The sequence below is a fragment of the Phoxinus phoxinus genome (genome assembly GCF_949152265.1).
Source record: "Phoxinus phoxinus genome assembly, chromosome: 11".
NCBI classification, from domain to species: Eukaryota; Metazoa; Chordata; class Actinopteri; order Cypriniformes; family Leuciscidae; genus Phoxinus; species Phoxinus phoxinus.
In genome coordinates, this window is record NC_136886.1 from 8,517,811 (window position 1) to 8,533,006 (window position 15,196).

At 39.5% G+C, this 15,196-nt stretch overlaps 1 protein-coding gene across 10 annotated transcripts in view; it reads left to right on the top strand.

The window, feature by feature from the left end:
• The window catches only part of foxp1b (forkhead box P1b), a 137,449-nt gene that overhangs the window by 81,722 nt on the left and 40,531 nt on the right, over window positions 1-15,196 (top strand). For 8 of the 10 annotated variants that reach the window (XM_079628872.1, XM_079628873.1, XM_079628874.1 and 5 more), the window contains 2 exons: window positions 10,590-10,727; window positions 11,571-11,663. In XM_079628872.1, the coding sequence (XP_079484998.1) occupies window positions 10,590-10,727; window positions 11,571-11,663 (231 nt within the window). Of the gene's footprint in view, window positions 1-1,974; window positions 2,280-10,589; window positions 10,728-11,570; window positions 11,664-15,196 lie in introns of those variants that run through there. The other 2 variants (XM_079628871.1, XM_079628879.1) reach the window with 2 other exon arrangements.

Sequence of the window (15,196 nt, forward strand, 5' to 3'; positions counted from 1 at the left end):
CAGCAAACACTTATCTGGGATCAGTTCCCACCCCCCCCCCCCTGGCCCATTGTCACCCTGACAGTCATACGGGGAACCGTAGAGCTGAACTGAGATGGAGCGCGTTATTGTTTGTGTGTCAGTCTTGCAAAGGAGTCAACCTGTGCTTTCCAATTATCTGTAACAAGACATAAATGAATAGTGTTGGTTCTGTGACTCACAAAGTGATGGAGTGAATAAACAGCAAGATCTATTAGACGGCTTGGATAGAAAGAGTATGGGTAATTATGGCGTACAGGCCTGAACACAGCACAGATAGATGGAGAGAGAGAGAGAGAGCGAGAGAGAGACAAGAGGAGGAGGCTTGAACTGTATGTCTGCTAAATTTATCATGAGCCCTTTGGGAGCAGTGAAATGAGAACAGTGGCCTATTACTGCTAAGAAGGTGTTTTATTGAGAATATGCCGACATTCTGCCCAGGGGAAACGGCATGGGAGAGGGGGTACGGCCAAGTGTGTGTGTGTGTGTGTGTGTGTGTGTGTGTGTGTGTGTGTGTGTGTGTGTGTGTGTGTGTGTGTGTGTGTGTGTGTGTGTGTGTGTGTGTGTGTGTGTGTGTGTGTGTGTGTGTGTGTGTGTGTGTGTGTGTGTGTGTGTGTGTGTGTGTGTGTGTTCATATGAGCGGCTGCATGCGTTATGTGTGCGTACTTGCACGGCTGCTTGCCTTTTTGCCCTTGCTTGAGCATGTGTGTGTTTTTTTCATAAGTGTGTGCCCACTTCTGAGAGTGTTTGTTAGAGAAACAATGAAGTACTTTTATTGATTTTTTGCACTTGTTTTTATATTACTATTGTAATGTCTGCTGTTTCGTTTTTATTTTGAAATTATTATAATCTTTCATACATTAAATGTACTATTAACATAGTGCTAAATATAAAAAGTACTATTATCTTGCCTAAATATATATTTTTTATTACATGCAGGAGTATAAATGCTTATATTCTAATAAATAAATAAAAACTATTGACTAAGGCAGTAAGTTTAGCCTTGGGTTTTGAGTGTGTAATATAAAATGTACCAGTAGAGGGCGAAGCAACTTTTCTGTGTTTTCCCCCTCTTTTTTAATAATAAAAAAAGTGAGAAGGTGGTGATGTTTTAATCACTTGCTAGCTCTGAGCACTTATGTTCTAACCGTTCGCAGCAGAAGTGGAGCCGCGGTGTGTGTTATTTTATGCTGTGGAAATTAGTGGATTTGGAAGGAGTTGGACTGTGAATTGAACCCACACACAGTCAGTCTGTGAATTGAAACAGCAGCCTTTTCAATATTTAATGTTTGACTGGTTAAAATAAATTAGAATCTACACTTTAAAGTATATGGGAAATGTAATATTTATCCTGAAATTTTATTATATAAAAAAAAAATATATATATTTATATTTGAATAACTGTCAATTATATATTTATAATATCAAAGAAAACAACGATTCTACTTTATAAGAACAATAACTTGCAGATGCTCTGGGTCTCTCTCTCTCTCTCTCTCTCTCTCTCTCTCTCTCTCTCTCTCTCTCTCTCTCTCTCTCTCCCTCTCCCTCTCTGTCAGATAGTGTTTGCTTATCTGTTGTTTAATTAAAGGGTCTCTTTTCTTCACTCTTCCATTGTTTCACCAGCACGGACAAAACCTTTACTAGGGTCAAAGGGTTAACAGCCATCAACTGTGCTGCTTTTTTCTTTTTGTTTTGTTTTGGTTCTTTTTGTTCTCCCTCTCTCTCCCCCTCTCTCTCTCCCTCTCTCTCTCCCTCTCTCTCCCTCTCTCTCTCTCTCTCTCTCTCTCTCTCTGTCCCTCTCTCTCTTATTGTAATAGGGTCCCACACAAAGGCATCGCTTCACCTGCCCCCTCCTCCTCCAAACACACACACACACACGGCCTGCGGCGGCCCCTGCCGCTGCTTGTGTCCCCATTTGAATTGATTATGTTTAGAGGGCTGCTTGTGATTGGTGGAGAAAGGGCGTGGTTGATTGGATAGTTTTGTATCTTGTCAGCTAGGGAGCAACCTTGCGCGTGCAATCTGTCCATATCCCCGGGAAAAAGGCTCGAGACGCGGCAGCACACGCACACGCTCACTGTAAACGCCTCTCTCTCTCTCTCTCTCTCTCGCTCTCGCTCTCTCTCTCTCTCTCTCTCTCTCTCTCTCTCTCTCTCTCTCGCTCTCCGCTCCGCGACTCGTGTCTTCTCATCTTCCGCGATCCTCCAAACGGCCCAGCTTCACTCTGTTTACCCTGCCAGCCAAATGGAGTTTGTCAGGTTTGTCAATATGATTGATTCTGTAATTTTTCAGTGAAAGAGCTGTTTCTGTTGCCGTAGAAAAGTTTGACAATGCATTGCGTCCAGGGGAAAAGGAAAAGAGGCTGATTTCTCTGCATGCTGTTTGTATTAGTTTCTATCATGCTGGTTGGTTAGGAGACGTGTAAACACTGTGATGCGATTACAAGTTGATGTTTGAAGCTTCTCCTTTCACTTGCAGTTTACAAGCGCAGGATTTTTACGAGGCTTTTGTTAAATGTCATTCTGTGCTGTACATTTATGTTTTTACTTGAAGAATTTTATGCAGAAACTTCTGCAGCTTTTGTCAGTTGTAAAGGGTTTTTAGATTGCACATGCAAATGCTGAATTTAAGTATGTTGTTTAGTTCTGTGTTGCATTCTTATGAGAAGTGCTTGCGCGCGCGTGTGTGTGTGTGTGTGTTAGTTGATGGGGTAGGGGGGTGGGTTGTTCCTCTTCACGATTTGACACTTGTATCGTGGGCCCTCGTGTGTGTGTGTGTGTGTGTGTGTGTGTGTGTGCGCGCGCGCGCATGCCAGTGGTGTGACCACTGAAACTAAGACAAAGTTTTGACACTCCTTTACTAGTTTTGAATGCAGTTATTTTCGTCGATTGCTTGTTTTAAAGATAACTAAAAAAGTTTAATATTTTATTGATTAATTTAAATGTTATTAAAGCAAATTATTTGAATGCTGAGGTGCAATAGTTAGGACAAAAGTTTGTGGTTGTCATCATTATTGAGAATGTAATGATTATGAAGTTTGGGAGTCGAGGTCAGTGGGGCGCTTCAGTTGGAGGATGGCAGGAGAGGACAGAGAGAGGGAACGACTGGACGTGTGGAAAGTAAAGGCTAAACAGGGAGCCTCACGGAGGGTAACGCCACACAGCTGTGACCACCGGGCCCCTTCGTTTAGAAAGCGTGAGAGCTGATTGGGCTGACAGTTTGTAATCAGACTTGATTTATTGTTCATTAGTAGTGCATTAGGGTCCGCTCTGGCTGGGGCCGGACCACATTTATGTTGTGCCCTGACAGGCCGTGAGGCTGCCAACACCTGTCATTCCTACCACTCGACGCGTATTAGCGGCCACGGCCATGTTGGTGTGTGAGAGAATATTCACGTGTGTGTTTACGTGAAACTGGAGAACAAGCAAACTGTGTGTGTGTTAAATAGATATTTTCCCATAAGAAAGGGAAAAAAAGAGTTGGGTGTGGGGGGGTTATCTGGTCAGTCGTTCATGTGGCTGACCTCTTTCACAGACGTCTTGCTCTACATTATGTGTTAAGAATCGAGAATACTTTGGTGATGACACATGGCATTGCCAGCTGTTCTTTTCTGTTGTCTTTTTTCCTTCATTCTCCCACAGAGAAAAAAAACCTTTTTTGTTCTTCATTTGTTCTTCTTTTCTCGTACTCTGTTTCCAGAAAGCACACCAGGTGAGCATTCTCTCAGGAAAGAGCAGCATAGTGACGAATTGCTCTGAAAGACAATTATGATATAGCTACAGCAAAAAAAAGAAGGTTGCGGCTTCTTCCTCGACACGCACATCTGCAACTTTTTACTTTCTAAACTATTTTTAGGGTGGAACAGAGATTTAGAGATTACACTCGGTAGATATTTTTGCCATTTTATTTCACAATTTACAACAAAGATAAACTCAGTTGTGTCGTCTTTGTGCATATTAGCTTTTGTAACATGCCCAACAGTATCTTCCACTCAATATTAATCAACCCTGACGAGGAACATCACAACGTGGCCGATCAAAAGACAAATCCCAATTTACCGAAACCTTCATGTGATGTCATGGAAACACGGATTAGCGCTGTTGTCGTTTGGCGTTGTGCAGAATGAGACCTCTCCCGTGCGAGGATGTGACGACCATTGTCTCGAGTAAATTCTCAATTTGAGGGGGATTTGTGCGACTGTGATCTTAATTAAATCTCCACCGACTCCAATAACACATCTGAAGGCATGCGCGACGTTGCGTAACCTCGCTGAGCTGGTAAACCATAAATCATATCAGTGGGATGAGTAGAGCGAGAGAGAGAGAGAGAGAGAGAGAGGGAGGAAAGGGCGTTAGGGTGTACTGGAAAGGTGTAAAGTGGTCGAAGGCAGTTTGTCGACACCATTGTTTTTAGTGGCACATGTCAGACTGAGTTGAGCGGGAGACGTTCATCGGTTTTGCTTTGTCTTGTTTTAGTGTGTGAGGAGAGTCACGTCAAGGGTCACTTGGGGTTGTGTTGAGGTTGTTAGAAATGATTATTGCTGCCAGTCATGTCTGTAAGGTTGCTTTTACAAGATCTCCACCACAATGTCATATTTACCAGTGGGAATCTCTTTGAGCCCTGGGTTTTTTTTTTTTTTTTTTTTTTTTTTTTTGGGAGCGTGTTCGTTCAAGAATCATGGTGGTATAAAAGTGTAAACTGTAATTGTAAAACATGTTGCTTATGAAGAATAGTTAGAATGGCTCGCAAAGAAAATTATTACTAATTTAGTCTAGTATTTAATTAAACTGAAATTAGTCCCATAATTCTTTGTGGCAGTATAAGAATAAATATTTAATTTAAAAAAGAAATATTAAATGAATGATAATAATACATTTGGTATAAAAAAACATTTCGATAAATTGCTTGTGATGTTCCTCTTTGGAAGTTGCATTGGATAAACGTGTCTGCTAAATGTAAATAAATAGATTATACAGTGCTCATCCTTTGCTCTTTATTTAGTGGTACTAGAACTAAACAAAGCTGTCTTTGTTGGGAAGTGAAAACTGGAGAAATAACTATGAATTTGGCCAAAGCGTGCATTTAATTCTGACCACAATCACTTGAGCGCACTGCACGTCGTAATTTCTGAACGCTTAAGTAGGCACTTCCATGAAGGCAGTAGATGCCAAGGGTCAGGATATTCAATATAAAAAATATAAATGTATGAATTCAACATGCAAGTTGCTGCATCCTAAAATGCAGAAAGATGAGAAAAATCAGTAAAAAGTTAGTTTGTGTGATTGTGTTCGAATCCCAGGCAAACACTTAGCAACACATCAAGACATGACACAGGCCTGTGCCTCATCCATAATGCACACACCTTCAGTTTGTGTGCAAGATTAAGTGAGTATCCCCTGAGTCCCGGGGCTGATGGTCCACCCACCCCTTCGGGACACCCACCTGCAGTGGGGTTGAGTTAGTGTGGGAAAGGCAAAGCTGAACCTCGTGCTCTCCTTCGCCCCTGCTTGTTTGTTTTACGGCAGACCGGGCCAGCTCTGCTGAGAACTTGTTTGTTTGTGGTTTAGAAGTTAATTAAAGCGCAATCTGGATTTTTGTTTTTACAGTTGCCTTGAATGGACCGCTTTCCCCCCGCAGAATCTGCTCGGTAAATGGGCAGAAAATGTGACTTTGATTATCCTGTTTATGTGAACTGTAAACGGGCTGCGCGAGAGCCAGAGCGAGGAAGAGGGAATGGAATTATTCGCTATTCAGAAGCGGCTGGAGGAGATGAATATATCTTTGCTTCAGCCCTAGAGATTTTTTTGGTTCATAACAATAATAATAATAATAGTACATTCATGTTTTCAGAATATTAGACAAGAATATCTCCATTTAATACATTAGGAATGGCAATTTCATGTTAAACTGTGTTTTTAAAACTCTAAGCAGATTCTCCTTTTTTTTTTTTTTACGTGTTAAATGATTTGTTTTAGAACTTAAAAAAAAATTGAGCAATCCAGAAATGAAAATTGTGCATTCCAATGAAAAATTACATCTCGCACGTAGTGTGAAATCCTTTTTTTCCACGGCACTCCATGCCAAATGAGCGTACGGACAGTGCTATTCCCTATATCTCTGGACAAGGTAAACCAAGAGGCTTCAAACAGACCAAACCTCCTCTGATTTCTCAAGGGCTTGTTATTTTGTACTTCTCAATTCTATTTGATGTCCTGACAAAACAAGATGACACCGGGGAGCTGGCATTAAAATTTGATTTTCTTTTTTTTTGCCCTCTTTCTTTCTTTCCTTCTTTCTTTGCAACCTGTTTCCGTGCGGCCAGTTCAATGTACGAGACGCTCTGATTGAAGTTGCCCCCCTTCGCTCTTCATCTTAATTGCCTATCTCTCTTTCCCTCTCTCTCTCTTTCCCTCTCTCTCTCTCTCTCTCTCTCTCTCTCTCCCTCTCCCTCTCTCTCTCTCTCTCTCTCTCTCTCTCGTTCTCTCCGTGCATGACATTTTGCTCTCTCAGGAAGAATGCGTTCTTCATTAAGTCAGTATCAGTGTTTCTGAGGTTCGTCAGATGTGTGTCAGATGTTTCCTCATTAGAGCCGTATTTTTGGATGGCGTTTCCTGTTCGTAGTCATGGACTGAAGATGAACTGGACGGTGGATTTGAGCGCCAGGCTTAAATGAGCTGGATCCGCAGCTGCGTCCAATACGTTCTATCTCCCAGCTGGCATCATTTTGTTGTTGTATCCCTTGCAATTCAACACCTTCAAGTTAAAAAATAATAATAAATGTAACATCATTCAATTTTAATGCCCACAAATGTTTGCACTTTTATGTTTGATTGAAGAGGCAAAGTGATTAATATATTATATATATATTATAAGTATTAGTTTTACATTTATTTAAATTATTTTTGTTACATTGACCTATTATTATTTTGTATTTAATTTTTTTTAGATGTACATTTTTACATTTTCTTTTTGTTATATTTTCCTACTTTTAGCTTTTTGTTTTTTGTTAACATTTTTTACTTTTTTTTTTCTTTTCTTCATTTTAAAACATTAGTGGCCGCTTTCACAGACAAGGCTTAAACCTAGTTCCAGACTCAAATGCATGTTTGAGCGGTTTTAACTGAAAGCAACTTGCTCTGAAATATCTGAAAATATGCCAGTGCCTTTGTTTTGTGTCAAGATTCACACCAGTAAGTTGTTGTTGTTTTCTAAGGCATCTTTATGAAAGCTACTTGAATATCCTAATTGAACTAAGGCCTTATCCTGGCTTAATCTAAACCCTGTCTGTGAAACTTGGCCTAAGTATCAGGTTCACTTATTAATTGTTGCACATTGCAGATGTTTGCATGTGTTGGCATGTGAATATTGAGCGTACAGCATATGATGTGTGTGTGTGTGTGTGTGTATAGTTTGGGTAGGGCCTGTGGACAGCAGGCCTGCGCTAGCACATTGCCTACAGTCACATAGCAGCTGTTTGAGTATGTTTCACTTTCTGTGTGTTAATGTGCTACACTCACACCTGGCCTACGTACCTACACCTCTTTCTAGTGAAGTTCATAACCGTCAGCTTTCTTATCCTCTCTTTTCTTTTCTCTCTCTTTCTTAGCAAACAAGTTTTGTGCTCTTTAAAACTGTCCACATGACAGCTGAAATATGCGTTCATAAAATTCCTATCTCGTTTAACCAGATGCTTTATCTCATAGCGCTTTCATTATGAGACGACTTGAAATATGTATTTGTTCTTTCCTCACCTCTTATCAAGCGATGTGGCCATTTACCGCAATTCATAATAATAATTTCATTCCGCACACTTCCACAATTACGTCCAGAGGAGAAGAGCGAACAGCTCTGAGCAGTAAGCAGCGGTATCCCTCACTCCTCTTAAGTGCTGCTGATATAGTGGCCAGGATGATATTTTTCAGCTGAAGTGCTTCTCTTCTGCGGCAGGCCTGTCTTAAAGAGATTCCAGCTCATTCACCAGCGGATTAAATGCTAGTAGTTACAATGATCAATAGGTTAAGAGGAGGCCCATCCCTCTCTCCACTAATGACCTCAGTGGTAATGGGCAGTAAAATGTGAGCTGTAATAGCCTTTCCGCTAGAGCTGAGGTTTGGTACAAGTGGACAGACACACACACACATGTTCATGCAGTAAATGAGGGTGTGAAGCTGGTGTCAGTGTGTCTGTAAGGTGTGGATATAAAGGGTTTAATTGGAACAGGCTGGCATTGTAATTTTTCGTGTCCTGAGAAGTTAGTAAATGTTTAGTTGTTAGGTTTTTTTTTACAAAGCGTTTACATTTTACTTCAGATGTTTAAAAGGATTTATTTGGTAGTTGGAACTGTAAAGTACATTTATTTTAAAATGTTGATTTGTTTTCGAGAACCGTTCACAAAAAAAATATAAGAACTTAAATTGGTAACACTTTACAATAAGGTATCATTCGTTAACAGTAGTAATTTATTGACTTACATGAACTAACAATAAGCAATACATTTGTTACAGTATTTATCTGTTAATGTTAGGTAATAAAAATACAGCTGTTCATGTTAGTTCAAAGTGCATTAACTAATGTTAACAAATACAACTTTTGATTTTAATAATGTATTTTTGCTGAAATTAACATTAACTAAGATTAATAAATGCTGTAGAAGTGTTGTTCATTGTTAGTTCATATTAACTAAAGAGGAAACCTTATTTTAAAGTGTTACCTAAAAATTAAATGTGTTAGTTTACACTTTTTGTTTGGTAATTTCAGTTAAGATTTTTTTTTTATTCAAAACCAAAGATTGATTCAGAAATGGTGTTAATATAAAATGAAATGTTTAAGTTGTAAATGTTTATTCTCAAACATTTATAAAAATTGTACAAAAAAAAAAAATCTAAATAAAAATTGTACAAATCAACAAATCCATTTTTTTGCTGAGTCTAAATGTTTGTTAAATTTAAGTTAAAAAAAAAATCTGTTTCTTTCAAACTTTCAATTGTTCAAAAAAATCTGAAACATCCAAATGTTTCATAGTCAAGTATAAATGTACAAACGTGCATCTGGTGTTGTCTGTGTGTTTTAGCTCGTATTGTCTCACCACCCACCCGTCTGCCTCTCTGACCTTCAGAATAGTTCATCAAAATTAGTGGCGCTGAGAAATAAGGACATGAGTGCATAATGACTGTGAAATGAAGAAATCAAAGGGTGCAGCCTATGCAAATGGTGCGCTAAGCCAAGTGAAAAATGGGCCGCATATTAAGACGTAGCAACCGTGTGTTGCGGCGCCTGCCTGTGTGTTCAACTTTGATTCCAAGCACCATATATCCATTTTGGTGATGAGTTTATAACAAGTTCAACCCCGTCTTTGTGACATTGCATGTGTTGAAGTTCCTTCAAGGTGTTTTGCTTTTTGTTGTTATATTTAGATTAGTTTGAAATAGGCGGAGGCAATGTGACAGTTAGCCCCACCCCTTACAAACTCATTTACATTCATCAAGACGTGACAAATTCACACGCGTGTCAGCGGTTCTGAATCACAGATGCAATTGGGGTAACCTTGGTGAAGGGAGACTGTCGCCCTAATGTCTGGCCAATCAGGAGCAGATGTGAGACATACATCTGCGATCTCGCACACGCTTGCTAAAACACGCTGGGGATATGTGTTAACAGTTGCAAATGCCCGCCGCTATCAAGTTCAGCACAGACTTGGTTTGTCACCCAATGTCACAAAGGAGATTTTAATGGCACGGTGTATCAGAGAAAGGCTGACACTGAGACACACGCGTGTACTGTATTCACACAGCCTCTTCTCTAATTAAAGACCCCTGTCAACAGCACGAGGACCCTCTCAATGTCATCACACGCCATTTTCTTTTGCGCCCATAATATGTGTACCCTTTTTATTCCACTTAAGCTTGTTTGTGTGCCCTTAAATGTGTTGTTTGGATATACTTTTTTAGAGAGGGGAATTTTTTTTTCTGTACTTCCGAACTAACAAAGAACACAGTCGACAACACGTCCTGCATTGACAAGATTACATTCGTGTTAATTGATATTCAGCGATTTTAAGTTTACGGACACAACAAAAACAGTGAGAGTTGTGACCCATTTTAGTGAAGTATCGCAGGGACAAGAAGCTTCACGCTGATGAAGAGGGGGGAAAACAATCATGAAAAAAATGAAAATACAAAACGTATTCAAACAGTCACAAGCAAAACATGGACAGCACTCCAGAATAATGGCCAGTGGCCTTGTCTCTGGAGTGGGACGTTTGATGATGGGGGACGCTCTGTGGTTGTTCAAGTGTGTTTTTGTGTGTGTGTGTGTGTTAGGGTTTTCTCTTTGTATCTGTCAGTCTCCCATCAGTCAGCAGCTTTGGCTTCTCATATCACTGGTTCTGAAAGCTCCTCAGGTGTTTTTTTGAGAAACAGATCTTGATCTCATAGCACATTCATCTGGTGACAAGCTACTGATAAGACATTTGACACGTTATCTTTAGTGTATGTATTATGAGAACGTTTTATGTGATTGTCCAATTGCCATTGCATTCATATGTCCGTCTTCTTTCTGTGTTTGTGTAGGTCCCAGTTTCTGTTGCTATGATGACACCACAGGTCATAACTCCTCAGCAGATGCAGCAAATCCTCCAACACCAAGTTCTGAGCCCCCAGCAGCTCCAGCTGTTACTGCAACAACAACAAGCACTGATGTTACAGCAGGTACTTGCCCTCGTTCTGTTATTCTGGATATATTCCTTCCGTTTGAATGTCTCAAATATTACTCCAGTTTAAACGAACACTGACATTACAAGAATTCTAATTAAAGAATAAGCCATGAGGATCTTTGCGTCACGATGTGAAGCGGAGTTCAATAAATAATCTGAATAAACTATTTGGAATATAATATATTAAGGTATAATTTATTTTAGTCATTATAATAGTGTGTGTGTATAGTATATAATCTATTATAAAATGGCAACAACCATTAACGACTTATAAATTCCTAATTGCCCAACAATTAGTTCCTTTCTCTTTTAATGTAGCAAACATACAGTAATTCCTCCCTTTCAACTGGCTTAACTGTTGCTCAATCTATGTGATAAACAGGATTTGTCATACATGAAGTCGTGAAGCAATATACAGTTTGGTAAATATGTGACATGTGAATCATAGAATTCCACACACACTTCCTCTTCCTCATTCTCTTTAAATTTGACTTTTGAAAGTTGTGAAATGTAAAAGTTATATATCATGAAGAACAGGATATGTCATGTGGGTTTGAACCATGAGGAATGTGTAGACAATCTCGCAAATGTTCCCAGCGCAAAATTTCTTCCTTATTCCATTTAATTCCTTTTCAATGTGATTTAGAAATGACAAAAATAGTATTATGCCAAACATATGTTAATGTTGAAAATTTGAGGTATTTTACAGTACATTACTCTTATAGTAGAGGTAATAATCTCTTCTGTAACATAATACTTGGTCTTCAGGAGAAAATAAATAAAACACAGCAGAAATACAGAAGAGGCGTCTTTAATTTATGACTCTGTGATTTTGCAGCAGCAACTCCAGGAGTTCTACAAGAAACAGCAAGAACAACTCCACCTTCAGCTCATCCAGCAGCAGCATGGCAGCAAACAGCAGAGTAAAGAGGTATGCTGACTGCATTGCTTTACACACACACACACTCAGCCCTGGTGTTCATTACCTGCCCCCAGTGCATCAAGCAGCTGTTTCCCACCAACACAAGTACAAAATCATTCCAGTGCCTTGGTGTGTCGTCTTATTTTTGAGTTGAGTTGACAATGGGAAGAACCCTGTCCTGCTTTTGTATTTCTGCTCCGCGTCCTAACCAACTGCAACACTATAATGCAATAAGCACTAAAATCTTTTTTAATTTAATTTTGAGTTTTTGTTCTTACCAGTCGCAAGATAAAACATTGATCTATTTGTGTGACGTCGCCCCCGCGATATAATCTCATTGGTCCAAAATAATGCTCTAGATAACTAGACACTAAAATAGACTCTATATACACTAGATTTGAAAAAATAAATAAATAAAAACAGTAATACTGTGATTACAATTTAAATAACTGTTTTCTATTTTAATATATTTTGAAGTAATTTATCCCTGTGAGGAATAAGCTGAATTTTCAGCAGCCATTACTCCAGTCTTTAGTGTCACATGATCCTTCAGTGTCACATGATCCTTCACCCTGATTTGGTGATTTGGTGCTCATTTCTTATTAGTGTTGAAACAATTGTGCTGATTAATTTTAATAGAACAGTTTAAAAGAACAGCATTTATTTGAAATGAAGAAGTCTTTACTATCACTCTAAACCAAAAAAAATATTAATTTATTTTCTCTTTTTTTTTTTTTTTTGGCCCAAATTTTTTTTAATTTGTTTTGATTGGCTGTGATTGTGCCGCTTCATATTCAACGTTCAGTGTCCGAGGACAAAAAAAAAAAAAACCTTGTTAAAGTTGGCCCAGTATTTGTTCTCTGTAGGTTTCCATGCTTATTTCACAATTTTGTCGCCGTAAAATATATTAAATAAATCTGAAAGTACTTATTTGCCAAAATATTTAATGAACAATTTTGGAGAATTTCAATGGTCATTGCGATTCTGCAGAGATCCATAGATCCTTTTATGAGTTGACTGTGTATATTTATATAAATGCACTATATGAACCGATTGAAGAGCACGTGAGGCTTCTCCGTTGACAGAAATACGGCACAGCACAGTTGTAGTATATCTGAAGGGTACCTCTTTCTCTCTCTCTCTCTTCCTTCATTTTAAGGCCGTATCACCAGCTGTGTTTCTGGCTGCTCTAATGACAGCAGGATAAGGCAATGCTCTGGACAAAAGAAGCGATTATTGTGCGGTCAGAAGCAGTTCAAAGACGATCAGAGTTTCACTTCTTAACTTCCCCACTGAGAGCTTCGTTCTGTAACCGGAGAGAGCGTATAAATGAAGGCGAATGTTGTAAAACACGCACACACACAGCCGTACACACACTTTCACATGCTTACTTCAAAGTCCCCCAGCTTGCTAATTAATGAACTGGGGGCTTCAGTTTGGACAAGTTGTGGTGCGTTGCCTCCATAAATCAATGCGACAGGACTGTTTCTCTTGCCTCTGACAGAAGCTGTCACTCTTTCTCTCTCTCTCTATCTCTCTTTCCCCCTCTCATGTCAGAAGGACAGATGAGGGGAAGGGGACTCTAGAATGGGAGGGGGGTTGAAAAAAGGAGGGTGGCACCGTCAAAAGGAGAAACAATTGATCAGCTGAATGGAACGTGACGAACAGGAAGGAAAAACACCATTTTAAAGAGTATTATGTATGATCACAGGAATTTGATGCAGCCCTCGAGAGGCTCTCCTCCGTCTGTGCGTGTTTTTCTCTCTCACGCGCTCCCCCTCCTTCGGCTTTCTCTCGCGCAGCCATCAAAAGATGGAATACGAATTGTTGCAGCGACTCCCCCCACGGGGGTCAGACAATAACCCCCCGCTGCTGCTTTGTGCTTCTTTTATTTAAAAGACAACAAAATTTCTTAGGTTTTCAAAGATTTTTAACTTTGGATTGAAGGCGAGGCAATAAAAGGGCCTGCCAGCGTCAGTCTGGATCATGTTGTCATCTGCTCTGTTCTCGCCTCTCTCGCGTGCCACTCCGAGTTAACCTCCCATCCGCTATGCCAGGCTGGCGTTAGGTTGGCGCTCGTGCGATGAGGAAGATCTCAAGCGGCCAAGGCCATCCTTCAGGGTGACATACAGATGAAAAAAAAACACAATTTCTGATACGGTTCAATTTGTTAGCATGCAGTAGGTGTCTTGAACATGCAGTGAACAATACTTTTACAGTATTTGTTAATCTGAATATTACACTAATAAATGCTGTAAAACTATATACCTTATGCATCAATATTAATTACATTTTTTTTTTTTTTTTTTTTTACAATTCTTGTCGGCATGAAACGGAATTTGCCATTTGTCTTTTTTTCTCTATTGTGACTTATCCGAGTGAAACCGCTTCTCAAACGAAATAAAATGTAGGGAGGGACTTGATTTTTCCATTGGGATTTGATGGACTGCCCTCTCACTGGTGTATATGTCATAAGAGAAGAGAAGAAATGCCGTTGCAAGGGGGGAGAGGAAGATATTTTGATTAAATATTAAAAGGGGAAATATATTTTTTTTAATTATGTGCTTGGATAAATTGGTTGTCATATTCCATAAAAAAATAAGAATTGACCATTTTGATTTCATGATGACTTTAAAGACATCGTGAAATCAACAGTGACCGAATTTATTTTATTAATTTAATTATTCGTTTTTATGTGCACAATTTACAGTATTAAAAAACATTAGTTTTCATAGTCTTTTGTAAAAATATATTTTTCTTCACCTTTGAGGCTTTTAATGTGATTTAAAGGTAGATTATTTATTTTATATGAACTGATTTATCCATTTAAACAGTAATTTACCATAATCTCAGCATTGGATTTTTTTTTTTATAGACTTTTTGCTTTTAATTGTCAGGCTAATGAAATAAAAGTCAAGGATAATGTGATTAGGACATGACCCAGACCTGAACCTGCTTCTCTGTGGGAGCATCACAGCGTGCATATGTTGTGCTACCGCTGTGCCATAGCTCTGACCATTGACATTAAAGCATTTGTATGTTTAAAGCCTCGTGATCAGGGTTAGAATGGAGAGAGAGAGAAAAAGAAACAGACCTTTGACAGGCAGATGAGGATGGGTGGACCATGAATGAGAGTGGAAAAAAGAGCAAGCACTTTATCAGGCTGTTTCAGATCTGTTCTGGGTCTAAAGGTTGACCTGTCCGCGCCTGTGCTGCGGGACCTTTTTTGTGCGCCTTCTGTTTGGAGAAGTAAACACAAAGTGAAGCATCCTGTGTTTGGGAAGAGGGTGCGGCACACAGCTTGGCAAAGCCACGTTTGCGCTTTAATGTACCAACAAACACGTGCACACACAAACACGTGACCCCCCTCAGTGTCCGGTGTTTTTCACCGCGGGTCCATCGGAAACCTTCAGAGGAACGTCCCGTGATTATGGCTTATGTTTAGTCGTTGTCATGAAACTGTCATAATGCATGGAGGAGGTCATAAACAACAGTGTTAGTGTTGAAAGGGGTCAACGCGAGGGTTCAATAGCCCTGTATCT